Raw genomic sequence first — 24,519 nt, 5'->3', positions numbered from 1 at the left:
GCTTCTTCCTCAGGAAACTATGTGGTGACAGATCATGGCTCCTGTGTCAGGGCCTGTGGGCCTGACTACTACGAAGTGGAAGAAGATGGAGTCCGAAAGTGTAAAAAATGTGATGGGCCCTGTCGCAAAGGTAAGTAGCCTACAGGTGTATAGTAGGTTTTATTCTTGACCTTTGTGCCTAACTCTTATGGCCACCTCCAAACAAACCTTACTCTCTTAATTTAAAAAAAAACAAAACAAAAACAAAAAACAAAAAAGCAAACAAAGAACAACAACAACAACAACAAATGTATTTTGTCTGTAAAGTAGAAGATAAACTTGCAAAGCTAAATTGTACAGTGGAGGAGGTGGGGGAGTTCTCTTGAACCAGGTACCAAGGCGCCACCTGCAGCCCAGGTGGGTGAACTGTTGTAGACAGAAAGAGGAGGAGCCAATCTTTATGAGTGGCTAGATTCAGTCCAGCGAGAAAATTCAAATCTGACAGAGGTCTGTGACAAGGACTCCCCCAAGCCCCACTCCAGTGACTGACGGGAACACGGAAGCCTGTCACGAGAGTCCTGGCACCTGGAGGGTCCTTTCAGGGTTGTTGGGATGAATTAACAATGCGTGGTTGCAGATCTAGCCTTCATTATTCAACAAATGTAATAGAATACATGTCTCTCTTAACAGTTTGTAATGGCATAGGCATTGGTGAATTTAAAGACACACTCTCCATAAATGCTACAAACATCAAACACTTCAAATACTGCACTGCCATCAGCGGGGACCTTCACATCCTGCCAGTGGCCTTTAAGGGGTGAGTAAGCAGCTGAGCAATCTGGACCAAGAGCTGCAGAATCTATTTCTTTAAGTCATGGAGAATGACCAATAATTATGTTGCTGTTTGTTTCAGGGATTCTTTCACACGCACGCCTCCTCTAGATCCACGGGAACTAGAAATTCTAAAAACTGTAAAGGAAATAACAGGTTTGTACTGGGGTGTGCAGGGTCATATATGGGAAATTAAATTTTATAGAGACTCCCAGACATTTTTCCCCTTCTTCTCTGACATGAGAATGTGTTGTCTGGAGCTTATCCATTATGATTAATTCTTCAAGACATTTTTAAAAACCAGTTTCCCTTGATGCAAGTTGGAACTGCTTTAAGCCAACGCTGCTGCAACCATGGTGGACTTGATGTGGGCACATGGAATGGTTCTTTCCTGCTCAGACTGTCCATCATCCTTACAGACCCCAAACCCCAGAAAGAAGATGGAGGGAAGGATACAAATTTGAACGCTAGCAGGCAGTGCAGGTCCTCAAGTTTCACAAACTAGATCTCAATGATTGTCCACCGGGGAGTCTTGTGTCTATGACTGCCACGTGCATGCCATTTCTTCATCTTTGAAGGGGATATAATTTGATCTGAGAAACAGGATTGATATGAAGATCAGAGTTAAATGGAAAGAAAAAAATATTTAAAAGGAAACCATGGTAACAGGAGACTGGAAAACAGTCAGAGAAAGAGCCAGGTGTGCAATCTGATCTCCTTCAAGGACTTCAGAGCCAGAGTGCTTGGTCAACCTGTCAGGTGGGAGTTGGCCTATGCACTGGGGGAGGGGCAGCTAGGGATTCAAGGCTGCATAGAAGGGGCAGGGCATGCACTGTCCTCCTTAGTGATAGGGACAGGAAGAATCCACTGCCACAGTCCATGGAGCAGTCTTATCTGTGTCCTAGAACATGCATCCTACAGCAAGGAAATTTCTAACAGGGTGTTTAAGCCTTTCCTCTTCCCTCTAGGGTTTTTGCTGATTCAAGCTTGGCCTGAAAACTGGACTGATCTCAACGCTTTTGAGAACCTAGAAATAATACGTGGCAGAACAAAGCAACAGTAAGTTGGCTGTAACAAAAGCCTAGTAGATATTTTTTCAAGTCTGTCAAGAGATAGAGAAATATCACAAAGATGATCTTCCACTAGGCTTCCCCTAATGTGAACAACTTACGTGAGTAGATGTGAAAACTAAGATAAAGAATTTGAAACTGTGTCATGCTCTTCCCTCCACCATGTACTTCATTCTGAGTTCACCAGATTTTCCACGAATGCATCCGTTCTTTCTCTGTCCTCTCCAGGATCTCACACTGCATTAACGTCTGATGTCTTCCTAGGCCCCTGCAAACTTTCCCAGCTCCTATGTCTTTGCTCAGTTTCATTGTCTTGACAATCTGGGAAAATATGACTGGGCGTTTTATAGGGTGTCTCCTTGTTTGTGTTTGGCTAATATTTGATAATGATGCAGCTGAAGATACGTAACTTGTCACACCAGGGAGACAGAGAAAATGGGAGATGGATGGAGAGCTTTCATAGAGTAAGAGAAATCCTAAGATTTCTGGTGAGGAAAAGAAATTTGGAAATCTATAGCTCAAAACTACCTTGGAAACTTTTTTGATTATGATAGCTTTTCCAGAAATTTACCACCACTAACATCACTAACTCCACTAATACTATGGAATATTTAACAAGTCAAAGCACATACACACAGAATATACATTGCTGCCCATAAACTCCTTTAGATAGACACTTCTGATAGTAAGCATTCAGCTACTTTTGCTTCCTGCCTTTGCTCTTAAATTCTCAGGAATGCTCTTTCTGAGATTAGCACCATGTTTCAAGTGGCTGCGCAGGAACCTTACGCTTAGCTTTAAGTATTTAAGCTAAGTGATGATCTGATATGACTCACAAAAAGCTGGGGCTTGACCTGCAAGAAAGACCCCAGCCAGACCCTGACTCCTTGGCTTCTCTGGGCATATGGTAAAGGAGAATTCCCAGTAAGTGATGGTTGTGAATCTCCTACCCAAGACCCCTCACTTCCCTGAAAATGGGCTATGTGGAGAGATGATTCATGAAGGGGGAAATGAGAATAAGCGTGACTAGGAAGAGGGTCTGCCAAACACTGCTTTAAACTTTGATATTTAACCCCTTAGCCTCCATTCTCTTCTTTTTGTTCTGTCCCAGCTGGCTCATTCCTGAGGCTAGTGTCAGGAAGATTCCTACAAATACACCCCGCTTCTATGTGTTTCCATCAATCACATATAACAACTAATGCCCAACAAGGTCATAAATCTGAGCTCCGACCTCAACCATTATCCCAAGGTCTGTCTCCCTGCCCTCCTCAAGTGCACGCATCCTGCATAGTCCTATGGTTTTGGATTCCATTCTCTCTTATCTGACTTAAGTTTCATCCAGACATCCAGACACATACCTGCAGAATCTTATTTAGCTCTGCTCTCCAGGTCTCAGATAGGAGCTATCATGGCCTGGAGAAAGTCACCCTTCCATGCTCTTCCTCCCTGGCTTTCCTTAAGTGTTCACCCATGGCTGACACCATGCTCACTAAAGCTGCATTTATTTCTATGGACTCAAAAAACCTCTGCTTGGGCCAGGCGGTGGTGGCGCACGCCTTTAATCCCAGCACTTGGGAGGCAGAGGTAGGTGGATTTCTGAGTTCGAGGCTAGCCTGGTCTATAGAGTGAGTTCCAGGACAGCCAAGGCAACACAGAGAAACCTGTTTCAAAAAAACCAAAAAACCAAAAACCAAGCAAAAAAAACAAAAACAAAAACAAAAACAAACAACAAAAAAAAATACCTCTGCTTGTATGATTATATCACCTTTAGGCAGGTTCCCTAAGTAAAAGAGACAAATATTTAACCTGTGTCGTATGTGCAATGGAACCACAGATATTCACTCAATAAACATGACTGGATAGCTAGGTGGTAGGCAGATGGACAGGTACTCATATTTACCTTAAGTACATTTTGATGTTACCAGATGCTAGAAAGCATGTTCTTGATTTCTAGGAAAACTATAAATATAGTAAATGAAATGACATGAAGCCACTGATTAAGTCCTCCTGTTTACCCAAGTTTAAAGAAAAAAAAACTTGCATTTTTTTTAAAAGTTGTGATTCATACTTTTCAGAGTATGATTAGTAATAACTGGAACACTAAGTGGCCCAGAAAAACTAAATTTGAGGTTGGCCTATTGCTTTTGCTATCACACAACAATTTTCTTCTCCCCCTTTTAGTGGTCAATTTTCTCTGGCGGTTGTTGGCCTGAACATAACATCGCTGGGATTGCGTTCCCTCAAGGAGATCAGTGATGGGGATGTGATCGTTTCTGGAAACCGAAATTTGTGCTATGCAAACACAATAAACTGGAAAAAACTCTTCGGCACACCCAATCAGAAAACCAAAATCATGAACAACAGAGCCGAGAAAGACTGCAGTAAGTAGCCGGTCCCATCTCACCCGCACAGATAGTTCCCAGAGGTAATTTAGGTTTGGAAGAAATACTGAAGAGGTTTTCCCCAAACATTCTAATTGCTTTTGTTCATTCCTTCACTGAATTAAAATCTGCATATTGGTAATTGAAGCACTAGCATCAGAATTGTTTCCAGAATGTTCTCATCTCATAGGGTAGATTTGCTTTGTTTGGTTTCAACGTAAAAATGTCCTCCATAGGCTCATGTGTCTGAACACTGAGTCCCTAGCTAACTGTGCTCTTTGGAACAGTAGTGGGACCTTTAGAAGGTGGATCTCTCCTGGAGGAAGGCAGGCTTGAGGGCTTTACTTTTTGTGTGTTCTCTGCTTCCTATAGTTGCAATGAGATTACATGTTCCTTCATACTTCCGTTGGCACGCTTCTCCTGCCATGGTTGATTGAACCCCATCTTAAACTGTAAATCAAAATGAACCCATCTCTCCTTAAGTTGCTCTTGTCTGGTATTTGGTTAAAATAATGTGAAAAGCAGTAAAGAAAATCAATGCCAAGCTGAGAAGCCTTGGCTTTGATGGATTTGAGGATGTGGTTTTTAGCCCTTTGGGGCTAGCGTGTGGGAGGAATATGGAGAAATTTGGAACTTTGTTCAAGAAAGCCCAAGAATTTTATAAGCAATCCTGGTGGAAGTTTGGAAGATCATGATCCTGAGAAAAATATGAACAGTAGAAACCAGGTTCATCAGATTTCAGAGGAGAACACGGACACTATTGGAAAGAGAGCTAAAGGCCATTTGTGATATACATTCTGGTAATGAATCTGGCTGTATTCTGCCTATGTCCTGAGAACATGTCATTAGAAAGCAGTGGCCCAATTTGACTGGTAGAGGATATCTCAAAACAGAAAGGATGGCATTCAGTCTGTACCATGGCTCTTGCTCACGGCTCTTATCCAGGACGACAGAGTACTGGAGAAGAAAGTGGACAGAGAGATGGAAATGCTAAGTTTGATGGGCAAAAGAGAGAATTCAAAGTTGCACATAAGCCAGGTGCTGAGAGCAATTGTAACTGTAAAGATATTAGCACTATTAAAGAGAAGCCTTGTGCAACCACACTGAGACACTAGGGGGAAAAATGCTCCGAGGGCAAGACCCCATCCACTAAATGGTACATCTTATGGAAATGTACATTCATTTGAAAGAAGAGAGCCAAAATTGAGAATTCTGCTGCAGCAATTGCCTGCTTCTAGAGGCCAGGCTACATCTTTAGCTGGCAACTGAAATGGGCAGCCTCATCCACAGGGTACTGGTTTTATACACATGAAAGATACAAGATTGAAGGGGACATGGAAGCCTGTGCCAAGATTACCGGAAGCCAGTCAAGTCAGATGGTGTTTGGCAGGCTTGGAATTGTGAATGGAGGCTGTGTGAGCCTTTAAAGATGAAACTTGAGTGGCAATGGACCCTCTAGAATTTTAGAGATGTCAGCACAATGGAATGCCTGCTAAGGTAGACTGCAGGCACGGCATAGAGCAAGCTTAAGGAGTAGGTTCTCCACACTGCAAGGGACAGACCTGGCAGCACAGAAATACAAAGACTTGGATAATTCTTGGGTACCTCTGCTGGGTTTCAGTTTTACTTCGGTCCAGTCTTTACAGTCATTCTTTGCTGTGTCCTGATTCTATTGGTTGAAATGGGAATGTTTACTATGTGCCATTGTATGTTGGAAGTTTGTGACTGACCTTTAGATTGCACAGAAGTGGACAGTTAATAGATTTCCTTGAGTCACAAAAGAAAAATAAGACTTGAGACTTTTGAACAATATTGATAGTGTAAACAATTTATCAAGGGCAAATGAGATGGCTGAGCTGACAGAACATTGTTGCCAAGCCTGGCATCCTGAGTTCTATTCCCAGGACTCACATGGAGGAAGTAGAGAACCAACTCCTGCAAATTGGTATGCTGACCTACATACACACACACACACACACACAGAGAGAGAGAGAGAGAGAGAGAGAGAGAGAGAGAGAGAGACATGAGCATGCATACCCTCTACAAAATATAAATAAAAAAATGTACTTTGTTAAAGACTTAAGAAGATGGAATGAACATTTATAATTCTATGTGGCCTGGGAGCATGGAGTAGAATAGAAGGGATGGTGTGGTTTGAGTATATTCCCAGCAGGCTCATGTGTTTGATCACTTGGCCTCTTGCTTCTACCTCTGTGATGGACAGTATCCCTTCTTTAACTGTTATCTAAATACATCCCTTCCTCCCTTAATGTGTGGTCAACTCAATGAGTAAGGTAACATATGTTCTAAGGTCTAGGCTACTAAATAGCTGTAATTTTAAGAGCAAGATGTAGTATTCCTTATATTATAAGCCGATAGTTCTGTGTGCACTTTATCCTTCGATTGTTATTGTCAAGTACACATGCACACGTGTATGCACATATACACACCAAAGAATGTGTGGCATTTCACATTTCTATTTCCAACTCTGGCTTTAAAACATTGAATTAGCTTTGGAAACTAGCAACTGCCCGGGGATTTGTAGCAAGACTGAATTCTGGCAGAGGCAATTCTGCGTTCCAGAACTCCTCTGGCCCACATGGGCTTCAGGAACTTGCCTTGTATATTTTAATCACTTCTAGCTTCTGATTCCCATTCATACATGATGACTTCAGTAACACGGTATCCCTCCGTGACATGAAATTCTGTATGGGAAGCTTTTGGCATGGTGCCCAGCACATTGAAAGCACCTACAACCTTCCCTGCCATTTCTGTCCGCTCCAGTATCCATCACCAATGTCTCCCCAGAGTCAGGTTCAAGCTGCCCTGAACACTACAGAGAAGAGAGGCCTTGGTGCCCTACTATCTGCAAAACCCCAGTATGTCGTGTGAAGGGTGCACAACCCCTCAGAAGGGTGTCATTTCTTCTGATCTCTTATGTTACTGTCCTGTAACTGACCCTATGAATCACTGTGTCTTCTCAGAGGCCACGAACCACGTCTGCAATCCTTTATGCTCCTCAGAAGGCTGCTGGGGCCCAGAGCCCAGGGACTGTGTCTCCTGCCAGAATGTGAGCAGAGGCAGGGAGTGCGTGGAGAAGTGCAACATCCTGGAGGGGTGAGACACTGTTCTTTCAGCCTCTGTGTAGCTAATAAATAAGCCACCATGCTGGTTTTAGAGCTTTGTGGTTATCCAAGTGGAGTTTTTCTTTTTCTCTTGTTCTTGATATTATCTTTCTTTGTTTCATGTTTGTTTTCTGGTAAAATGTTCATCACATTAGAAAGTAAGCTTCTCATGGTTCCTTAATCCAAACTGATCATTTATCATGTCTCTTTTTTTCTGAAAATATTTTAGTTTTTTGTTTTATATGAATTTCTCAAGGTAGAACAGACATAGTGGTTAAGGTAGCTAAGAAGCATGGGCATTTGGCCTTTCCTTCCCAGTCCACTATTCCTGCTGAATTAAAATATATCAACGTAGAGTATATCCTATTTAATTTTCGTTTTATATGCCCTGTGCATATGCTGATTATTGATTGATGTATTAAATGATTTTTAATATAATCAGGGACAAAAAAGTAACTCATATATTTGCTTAGTTTAGTAGTAATCAGTAAAAATCACAGCATATGCATACAATGAGAATTTTAGTATCTGTGTAAACTTTTAAGTTGCTACTGACAATGATTAAAATAAATTACTTGGAAACTAGATTGAAGGGACAGAGAGTGACTTTTTTTTTTTAATTTAAGAAAATAGGGAAAGCTGTGGTGAGAAGAGCCATGTGACTTACAGACAATCCTGGGAAGTCATCCATCCTGTTCCGCTAACAGGGTGTGGACCACAGTCTGTATCCAGAAATATTCGAACACGGGATAGAAAAACAAGTTTGAGTTCCTAAAACTTTCTTAATGAACTTAGGACAACCGCTATAGCTGATGTTTGAACATGTGGAGGGCCGACATAGTCCTTCCTTCTGTAAATAGGCATGCACATTTTCAGATTTTAAATCTCTTCATTGTACCCAGAGACCCAGGTCTCTTAGTGGGGGTATCTGGTGCCCTGCTTCAGCACCTGACCACTCTTCGAGCTGAGGCTCTCCTGCAGGAGATAACAAATAGATATATCTCAGAAAATCCCCACTCTGGATTTGTAACTATTAGTCAGTTGGCTGTGGTCCCTTTGGTCTGCCCATATAGGAACCGTGGAGGGACAAGAAGAGACTAGTCTGATGTGGTTATTGGCTTCTTTTGTACACTTCTGAGTTTGATAGAAGTGATTAGTGGCAACAGGCAGGTGGGACCCTCTACTGTCACAATCTTCATTCATTACTTGTCTATAGATCCCCTTAGCTCTATAAGTCTTAGTGTTCTTGCATAGGCCTGCCTTGTAGGGCTCTTAAATGATACAGTGAGTGTACAAGCCTAGCACATTGGGATTCCCTGGCCTTATTAGCAGACTCAAGAAGGGGCTGTCTAATGGGTTTCTCAGTCCCTGACAATGATTACTGTGGTAATTCTTGGCCCCAGGATGTCTGAGACCCTTGCCTCTAAAATCTTGGCACTACTCTGGAACTCTTTCAGCAACCACAGCCTCCAGTTTCTCTTCTCCTGCTCTGTAGAGCCTTCCATCCTTCAGCCTTCAGCTCTCCATCCTCTCTACTTCTACCATCTCCATCATGCCTGCTTTGGCCCCTCTCAAGCTATTCAGTTGTCCCTTCTTCACCTGTCAAGCAGCTGGCCACTGTCATTTCTGCAGCTCAGCCTATGACCTCTGCTCCATGGCCTCTTCTAGCATGTCTTGTATCTCTTCTGCTTCATTCTTGATGCTGCCAGCACAGCCTGAACTACTAAAGTAGGCAAAGGAAAGAGCACATGGGAGAAGTCTGCTATTGAATTTATGTATCTAACACTATAATACCAGGAGAGGCAGGACACAGGAAGATGTTTTCCAGAGCACCAAGAAGTGAGCAGGCTTGATTCTTTTCCTCTCCCTTAGTCTTAGTAACCATTTCTTTCCAGCTTGAATTTGGTATTAGAGGGAAAGGATGTCTCATAAAGATGTTTTTCATAGTTGATTTTTTTTACCTAGCCTTCAAAAATTATGCCTATAAAAAATGTCAGAAAAGAACTCTGATTATAAATGAAGGTATCTGTGGGATGACCTAAGGTTCTGTTAGTTGACCTCAGAACATTATATTTCAAAGCATTTCCAGCATTCTGACTCTTTGACCTTAAGATTCTTTTGAATTTCTGGGATAGGTCATTTGCGTTACTTGAAATAGTCATGGCCAGTCAGGGTATGGCATGATCTGTTCATGTGTTCTTCTCCCAGGGAACCGAGGGAGTTTGTGGAAAATTCTGAATGCATCCAGTGCCATCCAGAATGTCTGCCCCAGACCATGAACATCACCTGTACAGGCCGGGTAAGAGCCCTTTGCTATTGATAGTACTAACAGAAATATCAATGATCCAAGCCTTCCCCAGTAGGAAAGATGTTTGTGTGAACCTTTCCAGGGAAGGAGTGTGCATGATCTTATCATGAAATGTGGCCATGCTGAGTAGAAAGGCCCCACACCTGCCTGTCCGGTGTCCCACACACATTTCACCTTCACTGGTCCTTCACTGTGCCACAGGTCATCCTATGCTGGGGCTTAAATCCAGGTTACATTTTTTAAAAAAAATGAATTCCTGCATTTTTTAAAACTGAGTTGCATATTTACACATACAGCAGCAAATTCATAAGGAATGTAGAGAATTCAGGGTCCTCTGACAGCAATACCCCGTTAGTACTTGATACCATACACAGGCAGGCCTTTGATTTGGTTTGAGTTCCAACAGTAAAATCTAAATCTCCTCATTGAAACGTGTTTCTGAAGTTGCCTGTCAATCAAGCAGAGTGTAACTAAACTGAGTTAAGAAATCTGGGCTGTTGGCATGACTGGTTACAAGGTAAGCCCTTGGTCTGCAGGCTCACGGGGCATTGGGCTGAATTGCCATTGGTACAGTAAAATAATTGCTGCTTTTGCTTTAGTGTTCCAGCTGGTCTGGCTTAGAGTGTGTTCAGCTTCTGAGTGGACAAAGCTGAATCTTTAAGGGAGCCAGGAGAAAAAGCCTTACCTAATGGATTTATTTCAGTCTCCTTGTACAGTGTGGAGCACATTACCCAGGCAGTCCCACTGCCTTCATTTCTCAGGATTTTACAAGGACATTCTAAATTTTATAGACAGAACCTAACATTATACATTCACCAAACTATTTTGTTGCCAGCACTGCTTCTTTTTCCTGGATAAATGCAAAAGAGTGTTGCTCTTACACAAGCCTCAGCACGTTGAAGTCTGACTTCCCTCAGCAATTCCTTTTCATTTCAAATGTGATACATAAGAAAGATAAGGTTGTAAAATACATGTAGACCAATCAAGATGACTTTGGCAAGTATGGTGCCCACATGTCTTAAAATACTGTTAAAATAAGGTGAAGAATGTAGTTAATTTGTTTGGGTATAATAAATGTATTTGTTTTTTCTACAAATATATTTATACAACTTTGTTGGACTAGAGCAGCTGAAAATCTAATGAAAATAAAATAGCAGCTATTCTTTCTCAGCAGACAATGGCATCCAAATAAGACAGATTTGTGTAAATGATCACAGTTAGCAAAGAGGGCATCTGAGAACCAGCAAAATGATAAAGGTGTCACCTGCAAGCCTGATGAATTCCATCAATGAGCCACACATGGTGGCAAGAAATCATCAACACTCAAAAGCTGTCCGCTGACCTCTACATTTTCATCCACAAACACATAAACATAACTGCATAATTAATTAATTAAAAGCTTATATTTTTGAACAGTTAGGAACAGCCAGAAGAATGTAGCTTGTCATGGGCATAGTGAGCAAGAGCAATCACAGAACTTGTCATATATTTTAAGAACTTCTGCATTGGGCTGGAGAGTTGCCTTAGTGGTTAAGAGCACTGACTGCTCTTCTAGAGGACCCAGTTTGGTTCTCTTTACCCACATGACAACTCACAGCCTCCTGTAACTCCAGTTCCAGGGAATCTGCCCCATTCCTCTGTCCTCTATGAGCACCAGGCATGCCAGTGGTGCACAGACATAAGTGTATATATACAACAATAATAAAGAATGTGTATATTACTTGGATTTTGTTTTCTCATAGTTAATACTATAAATAGAAATTTATTTTATTTTTAAAAAGAAAGAAAGGATGTGCAACCTTTTCTATACCTTGACTCAGGGGCCAGACAACTGCATCCAGTGTGCCCACTACGTTGATGGCCCACACTGTGTCAAGACCTGCCCAGCTGGCATCATGGGGGAGAACAACACCCTGGTCTGGAAGTATGCAGATGCCAATAATGTCTGCCACCTCTGCCATGCAAACTGTACCTATGGGTGAGTGTAGCACAGCCCCTGTAACAGTGTATGAAAATTTGTTGGCTGGAAATGTCTACTAAGTTTTCAGGACCCTAAGGTGTTTCAAATCCATGGTTATGGTGGCAGCAGTGGTGTGCTGGTGGGAAGGTTTCGGGCTGGTGGGAATATCACTAAGCATCTCAGGATGTTTGACTCAGTAGTCATTGTTCTTTGACACTACATTTGCCAGTGGGAAAGGATGATGGATGGGTATGACTGCCAGGCTGTCACTTCTTCCCCATCTATATGAATAGGGTTGGGATAAGGATGTTGTGGGCTGGGGTTGGAAAGGGGTTGGGGCTATGGCTCCATCAGTAGCATGCTTTTCATGCTAGCATGGGGACCATAGTTTAATCCCCAACATCCATATAAAAGGAAGTCAGGAGTGATGACAATACACACCTGTAACCCCGGTAGTAGAAAGGTGAAGGTGTTGTAGATGGTGGTGGTGACAGTGATGTGGAGAATGGTAATGGTGATGTGTTTAGTAGCAATGCTGACTATATGGATGGCAGTGATGGTGGTGCCAATGAGTACATTGGTGGAAGTAACAGTGGACATTCTTTTGACTGAGACTGTTAGGACAATCAATTCTCTAGGAAAACAATCATATCACCTTGAAATATTTTAATTTAATTTCTTTTCCAAAAGTCTCAGATTGTGTAAATAGAATCTTCAGAATCTCCAGAATAATATCAGAAACAATGATAGTTGAAGCCAGCATTTGATATCTAATGGTGACGGGTAGGATAACAATGTTCCCACATTAGGAATAGCTTTGGCTGCTGGTCCGAGACTCCAGTTATCCTGATAAAAAAAGAGTCATCTGCACTTTTAAAATAGTATTTCTCAAGCTCAGGTGTGGGTTTGGAACTTGCCACATCTGTGGTAGTAATTTAACATGGTCCAGTTTTCCAGGTGTGGGTGCATCACCTCGCTGGGTCCTTCCTCCAGTTTGTAGACTCTGCAAAGCCTGTGAAAATTATGCTTTGCCCCCTTTTAACTTAGCTCAATTTTCTTGCATAAGCAATTTTGGAGCAAACCCCCTAAAACGTAACTGCCTGAGCTCTATACAATAAATTAACATCTCCCCTCTTTTCTAGTTTGGAAATAAGTGTGTATGTATGTTTCTACCTGTAAATGTGTACTATTGGCCTTAAGGGGGACCACTAAAGTCACTGGACAGGAAGAATTATCAGTATACATTCTTACCTTAAATAAGAAATAGCTTTAAAGTCCAGAAAGATGGAATTTGTTCATAATATGAATTAAAATGTTGCTTACTTAGTTAGTCTGATTTTTTTTAATGTTTCCTGATTTTATTAAGTCAGATGAGGAACATGTGCCTTGTTATTGCTGCCTGTGCTTATCTCAAGGTAATGAATTACAGAGAAAGATTTTGATTAAAATGGATTTTTAAATATGGTGAAATGTTGATGAAGACACTTTTCCCTGCATAAATATTTATGATGTATTATCATCTAACATACTGCCCCTCTAATTTTGGGGGAAAGTAGTAATTTTCCTATTTTCATGGGGAAGGAAAGATTTTATAGGACTCAGCACTCCTCACAATTTATGAGCCAGCCATTTTAGAAGCCAGGCTACAGCATAAGGAACCTGCATAACTTCAAGAGCTACAGAGGTGGCCACCTCAGCATGTGTAGGGATACTAGAGGCATACTCATCTTTAAATTGAACCTTATTTTTACATTAAACAGAAAAGGGATATTTCTTGACATTTTTTATCCTGTTAAATTAAACAAGCTTCCACAAGAATTTGCCCATTTTAGTTATATATCCTCATGAATCTGTCACTACAATTGTAATTACAAATTTCTTGTAATGAAGAAGGAGTTGAGTCGGGGACGGAATCTGACAGAAGTAACATATACGACCTCCTTGGCTTGCCATTGGAAGTCCAAATGCAAGGGACGTGCTGTCAGCTTTCCCGCAGGTTTCTTATTCTTGTGATGCCCCAACCTTTCCCTTCTGTAGCATCTGTGCTGCCACTGTCCCTGTTGGTCATCCTGTTACATGTGAACTGGTTTGTCTTTTCCTCTGAGCTCACTGAACACAGCTTCCTGTTGACAATTAATGGCAATTGTCCAGTGTTGCTTTCAGAGGCCGTATGAAATCAAGCAGCTTGTCCAAACAGTCAATCCCCTCAGCAGGCAAGGGCTCCTGGTGTTTCACACTCAACAATAAACAAAGCACCAGACACTGTATTTGAAGGAGAGTCTAACTGACACTAGAGAATGCTTCCTAGCTTTCTTTGACTATCCATTTGTGTACCTAGAAGGCGTCCTGCTGTATCCCACTGCTTATAGATGCAATAACAGTAAATTTGGTTTATGAATGAAGGGCCAAAGCCATTGCAGATGGCTTTATCTGAGAACAAGAAAAAGTCAGAGAGCTAAGCCTTCAAAATCCAAGAAAACAGAGGGTAGAGATTAGAGCCAATTCCTGTACTGTGTGGTAAAAACAGAGTGTTTAGGATATGGCTCCAAATGCAGTCTTTGGCATACTGCTCACCTGTCCATCCAGACATTTGGTGCCAGCTGTATGGCAACTTTATACGGTGTTATATTTCAGTAATGACCTGGCTGATTTATTGACGTCTATATGATGCCTGTCATTCAAATGTTATTTTCTGACTAAATGAGCAAGTATATTGTTTTATGTAATAGAATCAATGTATAGAAAATACATTAGTAACCACCCAATATTGAGATCACCATGATTATAGATATGTAAGAGTAATTTACCACAATGGCTTTATGGCTTACTGTGGAAAAATATCAAACAAATGCCAATGAAGAAGGATGAAAAAGCTGTGGTTCTTTTTTTTTTTCTACAGATGTGCTGGACCAGGTCTTCAGGGCTGTGGACCACCAGAAGGGTATGTTCAGTGATGTTGGATCTGAAAGACCTTTTGGATCTAAGACCAGAAGCCATCTCTTATTCCCCTCTCACCTTCCAGTTTCTTTCAAATCCTCTGGGTCAGCCGCAGGTCTCAGATTCCAACCCCTTGCCCTGTGCCCGTATTGTTGGCCAGTGAACAGTTTATATGATGGACAGTGCTAGTGCCAGCTTTACAAGAGGTTAACACTATGGACCAGCCTATTCTATATATGTGTCTGTTTCTGCAAATACAGCCACTTTACTTAAGGCTCAGCACTTCTTAAAGTCTTCTCTTTTCCTTTCAGCGGCCGGGGATTTGGGGGCTGTCATGTCACAAACATGGTGTGAAGGTCTATTTTATCAAATGAAAAGGTCTATCTTGGGGGCATTTTCTCTTTTCTTTCTCCTTGAAACACATTGCCCAGCAAAGCTAATAAATTTTCCTCATTGTTTTGTTTCTGTTAAGTTCTTACCATTGACTGAAATGTTGCCCTGAGAAAGATTAAATTATGTATGAATTTCCGTTCAGAGTCATCATGCAACAGTGGTATCAAGCAGCCAACATCTAGTGCAGAATTAAGATGGTCTACAAAATGCCTGCTTGATGCTCAGACTTATATCCCAGTTATGGACATGTCTAAAAACACCCCTTCCCTTACCATCTCTTCTTAACTTCATGATGTGGTAGCTTATCCCTTCCGCCATCAACTGAAATAGTAAAATAAAGTAAAGTCTTGCAAGTCTCAGGCCTGAATCCTGTCTCCCCTGTGAGTTTCCAAGGACACTTCCCTAGCAAAATGCCCCCTGTATTCCTAGGCAGCATCCAGGACTTTCTCAAATGGGTGTCTGTACAATCCCCACCTTTAAAACAGTCAGTGACCATTCTTTGCAATCATTTCTTTATTAACGGTTTTCTTTTCTAAACCACCCACCTTTGTGGCTTCTCAATACATGCTCTGAAACAAATCATTCATCATATATTCCAATATTGATGAAATCTCATTAATTTTATTAATAGGGCATTGTTCTAAAGCTCAGGTAATGACTATACTTCCTAAGAAGGAAATGCTGCAAACCACCATTTCATGATGTTGATTCAATTAAGACAGGTCTGTGAGGACTTGGTACCTTATCTATAGGTAAATAATGCTGACACCAAATCTTTGCTATTCATTAACATGTTCTCCTGAAAATAAGAATACATTTAACAGAAACTCAAATGGAGGTAGATTCTTAAGAATAATAGCTTTCAGCCTATGACCACCCTACCATCAAAGAAGTGAAAAATAATCCTTAAAGATTCCAAATTGAGAATTAGTAATATTAATTCAGATAGTCCTTAGTGAGATTGAAGACACGACTTCTGATTTTTCATCTTTCCAAAGTTAGGCTTGACCTTGGTGAAACAGCAAAGTTAATGAATTCCTGGGGTTTGAGGATACACTGGGGCAACACTCAAAACAATGGTGATGCTTTTTATATCTAAATCCTCTCAGGTTTGCTTCCATTGAGCTCATTCATTCACACAGGGATCCTGTGAAAAGTAGAGGACCCTGCTGGGCAGTGGTAGCACTTTAATCCCAGCACTTGGGAGGTAGAGGCAGAGGCAGGCAAGTTTCTGAGTTTGAGGCCAGCCTGTTCTACAGAGTGAGTTCCAGGACAGCCAGGGTTATACAGAGAAACCCTGTCTCGAAAAACAAACAAAAAAAAAAGTAGGGGCCCTATCAGAGGTCTCAATGTGCCTAGAAGGTCTTCCAACCCATAGCTATGGGGAAATACATGGCAATTTTTTTCAATTGCATGTATGTTCTCCCAGAAAGGACAAGATACAAGTTCATATAAGAAGCAGGATTTACTTATACTAAAGTGTCTTACACCTAAGGTGCAGGTAACATTATGGCAGAGAGGGTAGAAAGACTCTGAGAGACAGAGGATGAGGATGTCTGCTCTTATTGTCTTTTATATATGACAGAAAGCTGTACCTGTGAATTCTCAAAAATATAGTTATCTACACATCACCTATACAATGGCAGTACTGGTAATCTCAAAAAAACCCACGCCTAGATGAAAAGCTACAGGTAATTAATGGCTGCTGGGGGGGGGGGGGAATCAATTTTCTCCAGAGACAAGCCCCTCATAGGTTATCCAATTTCAGGTGATCAACCCTAAGCACATACATATATAAGCAATATTAAACGGACACAGCTGGTTTATATATTTACAACTTGGGGCATTGAAGGAAGGTGATGGGGAAGTGGGAGGAGTAGTAATGATGTAAATACAGTACTCATGTATGAAATTCCCAAAAAAATATATTAAAAAGTTGTATTCTTCATATACAATAAATAAATAAATAAATAAATAAATAAATAAATAAATATTTTTTAAAGGGGGGGCTGGCAAGATGGCTTAGTGGGTAAGAACACCAACTGCTCTTCCTAAGGTCCTAAGTTCAAATCCCAGCAACCACATGGCCCCACTACTTCCCAACGTCATCATTCACCGTCCATTTTTAACTCTGAGTCTTTGGAAGATACTTGCCCAAACCACGGCACTTACATTATTATTTATATGTTATGGTGGAAGAATCAACCGCCCGTAATGAGATCTGATGCCCCCTACTGGTGCTTCTGAAGACAACTACAGCATACTTACTTATAATAATAAATAAATCTTTGGGCCAGAGCAAACAGGGACTGAGCGAGTGGGTTCTACCTGAGTAAGCGGGCCAACCGGAGTGAGCAGGGCTGACCGGAGTGACTGGGCCGACCAGACCAAGCGAGACTGACCGAAGCAAGCAGGGTTGACCGGAACAAGCAGAAGTCCTAAAAGTCAATTCCCAACAACCAGATGAAGGCTCACAACTATCTGTACAGCTATAGTGTCTAATAAATAAATAAATAAATAAATAAATAAATAAATAAATAAATAAATAAATCTTTTTTTAAAAAGTGGTATTCTTGTCTTGGACTATTTTCTGAATTTTATTTTAGTATCTTCTTCATCAAAAGACTATAAAATAATTATAATAATGAGAGAAGTTCAAGTGAGACCTCTATTGTCTTAAATGCAGAAAAGGAAATTGACTTTGGGCAGAGAAGCTAGAAATGTTGGAAACCTTGCCTTGGAACTTAGTCGCCAGTCAGTTCCCCTATAGAAGCTACCCATATCCCAATTTCTGAGATAATTTTAAATGTTATCACTGTATCAAAAGTACAGGACATGTATGGAATGCCCATATTACCTTCTTTTGTCTCTCATTCTAGGACAAAGATCCCATCTATCGCCACTGGGATTGTGGGTGGCCTCCTCTTCATAGTGGTGGTGGCCCTTGGGATTGGCCTATTCATGCGAAGGCGTCACATTGTTCGAAAGCGTACACTACGCCGCCTGCTTCAAGAGAGAGAGGTGAGTAGCAAGGCTTAGTTGCCTCTGGATCAATAATGTCCTCATTACCATCAATTGCTTTCTAGGAGAAAAAAAATACCTTCCTTTGAGAATTTGTAGTGTGGAATTTTATCTATTAGACATTGTCATAGCTTTCCATCACTATAACAAATACCCATGATAATCCATATTTGAAGAAGATTCATTTGACTTGTGGTTTTTAGAGGTTCTGGGTTAGCAACATTGCTTTGGGCTTCAGACAGGAATGCATGGTGGAGCACATTAACTCACCTCATGCCAGGGAGAGGGAGCTAGTGAGGCAATGTCCCTTCTAGACCTTGTCCCCAGCCACCTAAAAGTCTCCAGGTAGTCCCAGCCTCATAAAGGCCCCATACTTCCCAATGTCATCATTCACAGTCCATTTTTAACAAATGAGTCTTTGGAAGATACTTGCCCAAACCATAGCACTTACATAATTGTCATTATTATTTATATGTTATGGTGTAAGAATCAAAAATGTCCAATTATAAACAATTATATTTGGAAATCTCCATTCAATAAAGCATATGTTTTTACCCAGTGTCTTTTGAAATAGGAAGCTTAGTGGAGGCCTGCCTGAGGGGTAGCTCTTGGTCACGTACCTAGGAAAAGAATCACAAAAAGAGATATTGAAATCTTATGGTGGCTGCTCCATCATGGCATCTCCATGCCATGGGTCTTAGGCTTCACAGCCCTTAGCACAGCACCTGTGTCTGGCACTGCATTATGAAGCCTTTGTCCTTCATAAGCATGGAGGTATTATGAATTCCGGAGATGGCCCAAATGGTTATGGTATAACATTTTTCTTGCTACTGTACTTCAAGTAAAACTGATTGGCAATTAAAACAGAAGTGAAAAATGCAGTCCTCAAGTGTAGATGTGGTGTTAAACACCTATAATTAGAGGATATGAGTTTCTAATGTATATTAGTTTTGTACTAAGTATATACTAAGTAATATATATTACATTACTAAGAAAACATGTCCATTGCTCCTTTGAACACATTCCTCCTTTGAACACAGCATGGACCCATGCTGTTAGCTGCTGGACACTCTTGTTCTGAATGAATCTACTATACATGCCACATATTGTGGGATATGGTGGTAGCATCTCATGTCTGCTCCCTTCTTCACAGCTTGTGGAACCTCTCACACCCAGCGGAGAAGCTCCAAACCAAGCCCACTTGAGGATATTAAAGGAAACAGAGTTCAAAAAGATCAAAATTCTGGGTTCAGGAGCATTTGGCACAGTGTATAAGGTAATGTTCTTGGAGACAGGTCTGCACTGGGCTTCTGGGAACAAGGGTTTGCTGTGCTCTCCAGCCCTGTGTGGGTAAATCAGATTCCTCAGTAATTTGATTTTATCAACCTCTACCTGTTTTATTAAAGGTGTAGGAATTAGTGTTTCCCCAGGCTATTGAAAGGGATTTTTTTTGTTATCACTGTGAAATCAAAAACATTTTCATAGACCACAATAGAGGTGTAGAATGGGAATGTAGTAGGAAGAGATATTTAGGGGCTACTTTTCTTGAACTGTTAGACTAAATCACGGAATGAGCATTTCAATCTTCTTTCCTAGACTCATTTTTCCTAGTCTGATTCCAGTTCAAATTCTGAATGATCCACACTGCATTTATAACTAGCTGAATTGGTTTCTTCTCTATTGCTGTAATAAGACACTATGACCAAGACAACGTATAGACGACTTTATTTTAGCTTATAGTTCAAGAGGGTTGGAGTCCATAATGGTGAGGAAGCATGACTTCAGCTGCAGGCCCAGTGGCAGGAACAGGGAAAGGATAACTCCCATCTTCAAATGCAAGCACAAAGCAGTAAGAACGAACAAAAGTAGTGTGAAAGTTTTAATCTCCTCGCACCCTTGTAGTGGTGTACTTGCTCAAGTTACAGTGCCCTACCTACACTTCTCCAAACAGTGACCCCAACCAGGAACCAAGTATTCAATATCCAGGGCTATGGAGGACAGTTCTCATTCAAACCATTACACCAGCTTAAGCATACATTTTTTTTCTTCTTTTTCGGTCCTTATTTTTTTGAGACAGGCTCTTACTATGTAACCCAGTCTGGTTTTAAACTCAATAATCTTTCAATAGTGTCTTGAGGGCTACAAATTATAGGTGTGGGGGACTTAAATTCTTGGGAGCTTTATGTGATTGGATTAAATAATTGTAATACAATCACATTAGTTTCTCTCCTCCCATTTCTTCCTCCTCCCCCCTTTCCCATGGCTCATACTCTTAAATTAATAGTTTCTTTTTCATTATGATCATCAAATATACATATATGTATATATATTTACACAAATAAGGGGACTCATCTCATCTCTGGGAGAAGCTAATTCTCTTCTCTGCAGTCATGAGTTACTTATAGATTTTTACCCCCTAGGGTAGACCCTCATAAAATTTCCCCCTTCTGCTTTAGCATGCCCATTGATATTGCAATGTTCTCAACTTGTTAATGTAGCCATTTCTAGGAAAAAACGTTTCACAGCAAACTTTCTGGTATTTTGGCTCTTAACAATATTTCTGGCACCTCCTCTGGAAAAGTGGCAGTTGATCTCTGCATTTTGTCCAGTTGTGGTTTTCTGCAATAGTCTCCATTTGCTATAAAAAGAGCTTTCTCTGATATGGAATGGTATTTGTTTGTTTTGATCCAAGGAATTTTCAGATTCTTGAGCTAGGTAGCTAAGAACCTCTGAGATATAAAGAGTCCCAGCACTGTTGGCTTTGTAATGTAGAGCCCTTGAGGACAGGGGTCCTTAATAAAAATTCATCCAGTTCACAAGGCAACATGTTGCTGGCATGATTACTTCAGGTTAATGTCAGCCCTCTTCTTAATCCCAGGGTCTCTGGATCCCAGAAGGTGAGAAAGTGAAAATCCCTGTGGCCATCAAGGAGTTAAGAGAAGCCACATCTCCAAAAGCCAACAAGGAAATCCTTGACGTGAGTTTCCTTTTATGTCTCACTAATCATGATTTCATATAGTCAATCTTGCTTCCTTAGTTTGTGTTTTAATTCATTCTGGATACGCTAATAAATTACACCCAATAATGTGGATTTGAGCACTGTTTATAAGGTAATAACATAAGGATAGTTTGGGAATATTCTGAATGATAACTATGTTCCAGTAAAGAAGCTGCACATCTGCTTTTAGGACCTTGGAGGAGGAAAGAGTAAAGGCATAAAAGTCAAGTGCACCCCTCATCTCAGAAACCGACTCTGCCTCCTATGCGACAATGCTCTGTTCTAAGATTTTTCCAACATTATATCATAAACAATCAGTTTTTATCTCTTTATCCTTCTTGATATAGAAAGTACAGCCCTCTCCAAGTCTTAACATACCCTTGACCCCAAAGAATCAAAACTCAGAGTTAACATACTTCTTACTGGGTCAGTCTTGATGCTCACTTTTAGCATGTGTTATCACAGTGACTGCAGTATGCATTCACAGCACGGGCTTTACAAATGAGGAAATGGGGACATAAAGAAAGTTGTTCAGATTTCTATGACTAGAGTCTGACTGCATCATAATAACTGAAATGAGCATTTACTTTGCTTTACTCTATTATCTGTCTTTGTGATGGCTTTTGTAAAAGATGCCAGACATCAATAGTGTGAAGCCTACTAGACCATTACCTCACCTTCTAAGCCTCCCACAACTAATTTAAACATCACCCTCCCCCATGTTGCTGATTGGTACTTTCTGGAGCACTTAGGATGTTCTACAAGAACATCGTTTTACTTTTAATTCTAGTGAATTTCCCTTTATATTTTCTAACTTTCTTAGCCTATCATAGGATTGAACGGAGGTACAAAGAAGGTAATGCAAAGAGATCATCTTGGGAACTGGATAGAGCCCACTTCAGTATCTGCTAGGGCTTCCAATAAGATGTTGAAAATTGCAGTTATCCTGAGACAAAAAGTTGAAGAAAGTCAGAGAATGCTCAGGGGAGCTCCACATTGCACATTGCTAATGAGAGATGATTCATGAATGCAATGTCACAGAAAATCATGTGTGCTGGCAATACACTTGTCAAGCAAAATTATCTTTAATTTTAGAGTTTACAAATCAATGCCAAGTCTTATTAACATAACCAAGGACAATTAGCCAGGGGCCTGAGAAGATGTTTTACTTACAGTCTCTCATTTATATTTGTTAAAAAGAAAATCAAATAGTCGATCTTGCTTCCTTAGTTTGTGTTTTAATTCATTCTGGATGAGCTAACAAATTACACCCAATAATGTGGATTTGAGCACTGTTTATAAGATAATAACATAAGGGCAGATTGTTCTGAATGATAACTATGTTCCAGAAAAGAAGCTGAGGATCTGCTTTTGGGGACCTTGGAGGGGGAAAGAGTAAAGACATAAAAATCAAGCCTCCTCTGAAGCCTCCCATCCTGCTCTTTCTCTTTGACCCCCTTCTCCCCCCTTCTATTGCTCATGCTTTTCTCCCTGACTTTTCATTCTTATCACCTCTGGTCTTCTCCTTGTGTGTCAGCTGTTGTGGATGCAGCAGCTAGCAGATGATAACCTGCTGGGTTGCTTACCAAGAGGCTGGGTCTGCCGGACATCCAGTCCTTTAGCACAGGGTTGTGCGTTGTTGTTGGAAGGCTCCGTGTGGGCAGGAACATGGAGGAACTGGTTTCTGCTGAAAGAAGCAAAGCTGAGACCAGTTTCAACAGGGCACTAAGTAGCACATCAATCAACATTGCCACAAGAACAACCCTCAGTTAGCATGCTTCTTAAATAATGACTTGCACTTGTAAATGTTTCCAGAAACCCCAAACTTTGTAGTCTTATCTCCCCTGTCATGGATTTTAGTAACTTAATTAACTGGTAAAGACTTTTAAATTTCATAGGTCCCTACCTTTCATTTTTCTTAAAACTGTGTGTGTATGTGTGTGCACGTGTGTGTGTGTGTGCGTGTGTATGTGTACACTCATGAACTCATATACATCTGTACATGACAAAGGAATGCCCTGAGATAGACATCCCACAGCACAGGTTGGTGGATGACTTTGTGCCGTTGATTCTCTCCTTACATCTCTATGTAGGCTGTAGGCTCCAGGGATCATTCCTGAGCTCTCAGCCTTCCATAGCAAGCACTATCACAGAGTGAACCACCTCACTGGTCCTCTTATTATTCATGTTTAAGATTTATGACTTTAAGACTCTCAAAAAAAATAGCATCTCCTAGAACCCTTTGCCTCCATTCATAACACAAAGAATCCAGGGATGAGTAAGACAGCAAGGAAGGACTCAAATCTCCTACTAGCAATAGTGACAAATAGTGACCTTTTGGGGTCACCGAAGCCTTGGGGACAAACCAGCCTCCAATGAGACTGGGACAGAAGCCATCGGGGTCTCCCTTATGAATACTTCCTGCTTGCAGCTGGTTCTAAGATTGTTGTGGGATTCCAAGCATATTTGCTGTGGATCACAATGCACCTTCCCAACTTCCAAAATAAACAGGGAAGAAGAAAGCTCACTTTAACTTTTGCACACGACTACACAATACTCCCATTGTGCTGGGTGTAGGCAGGAAGTGACATCCCAGTTCTGTTTGTCTATCATATTTTAGTAGGACCAACTGGCAGGGCTCCAGGCTCTGTGTGGCCTGACACCCACACCCCCTGCTCTGTTCCTGTCCCAGGCATCATCAGCCTATGGCAGTAAAGCTTCTCAAACCTCTCCAGTTTGCAGATGTTTTTCTCCCCCTCTAAAATGAATGCAATATGTGCCTGAATCGCAAACACATCTCGGGAAAATAGGCAGAGCCAGAGGATTTCATTGCTGTTATGATTGTACAGCTTCCCAGACCCAGAAGAGAGATGTGATCTCTGCTTTTCTGGCAATCCCACGGCCTAATAACTTTCCCATATATTTTCCAGTTTAAATTTAGGCCAGGCAATGGAAAGAAAATGCAAAACAGATTTATATACTGTAGCATATGTCTGTAAGTGTGTGGGGGTATGTGTGGGCGTTTCAGTATGAGTATGTTTCAGTGTAAGTGTGTTGAGTAAGCATGTGTGAACGTGGGAATGTATATGAGTGTCTCGAATGCATGAATATCCATTTCAGAGGCTGGAACTGGTACGTGGAAAGTGCTTCTCTGGTTGATCATTGCAGAGGTTTTGTGTGCTGGTTTCTCGATCAAAATTTCTTGCCACTGTTTACAGTCCAGTTTGGATCAAGTCTTCCATGTTGGGAAAGGAGAGCTTCCTCTAGAATACCTGCTGACTCAGAGATCTCTCCTGCAAAATAAGGTCTCTACAGTACCAATGACGATGCTCACTTCTACTGAAGTGAACAAGCCATCCACTGTCCAGGATGTACTGAGATCAAAACTTGGACCCCATAAAACCATGACATCATCGTTAGCCTTGATATGCAGGGTGGAAGGTCTTCCCAAGGAAGATAGTAGCATTTCCTAAACTCTGAAATATCATGATGATTCAGAAGCCTTCTTTTTTTTTC

At 41.1% G+C, this 24,519-nt stretch overlaps 1 protein-coding gene across 1 annotated transcript in view; it reads left to right on the top strand.

Moving 5' to 3' along the window:
* Egfr (epidermal growth factor receptor) overlaps positions 1-24,519 on the top strand; it is a 169,001-nt gene that overhangs the window by 122,697 nt on the left and 21,785 nt on the right. The window contains exons 8-19 of the mRNA XM_031342887.1: positions 14-130; positions 670-796; positions 893-966; positions 1,779-1,869; positions 4,062-4,261; positions 7,246-7,378; positions 9,595-9,685; positions 11,515-11,672; positions 14,554-14,595; positions 17,864-18,005; positions 19,159-19,281; positions 20,884-20,982. Coding sequence (XP_031198747.1) covers positions 14-130; positions 670-796; positions 893-966; positions 1,779-1,869; positions 4,062-4,261; positions 7,246-7,378; positions 9,595-9,685; positions 11,515-11,672; positions 14,554-14,595; positions 17,864-18,005; positions 19,159-19,281; positions 20,884-20,982 — 1,397 coding nt within the window. The remainder of the gene's footprint in view (positions 1-13; positions 131-669; positions 797-892; positions 967-1,778; positions 1,870-4,061; positions 4,262-7,245; positions 7,379-9,594; positions 9,686-11,514; positions 11,673-14,553; positions 14,596-17,863; positions 18,006-19,158; positions 19,282-20,883; positions 20,983-24,519) is intronic.

This window comes from Mastomys coucha, unplaced genomic scaffold (assembly GCF_008632895.1).
Source record: "Mastomys coucha isolate ucsf_1 unplaced genomic scaffold, UCSF_Mcou_1 pScaffold22, whole genome shotgun sequence".
Lineage (NCBI taxonomy): Eukaryota > Metazoa > Chordata > Mammalia > Rodentia > Muridae > Mastomys > Mastomys coucha.
Note: the sequence above shows the minus strand (reverse complement) of the source record. Positions and strands in the feature narration are given on the sequence as shown.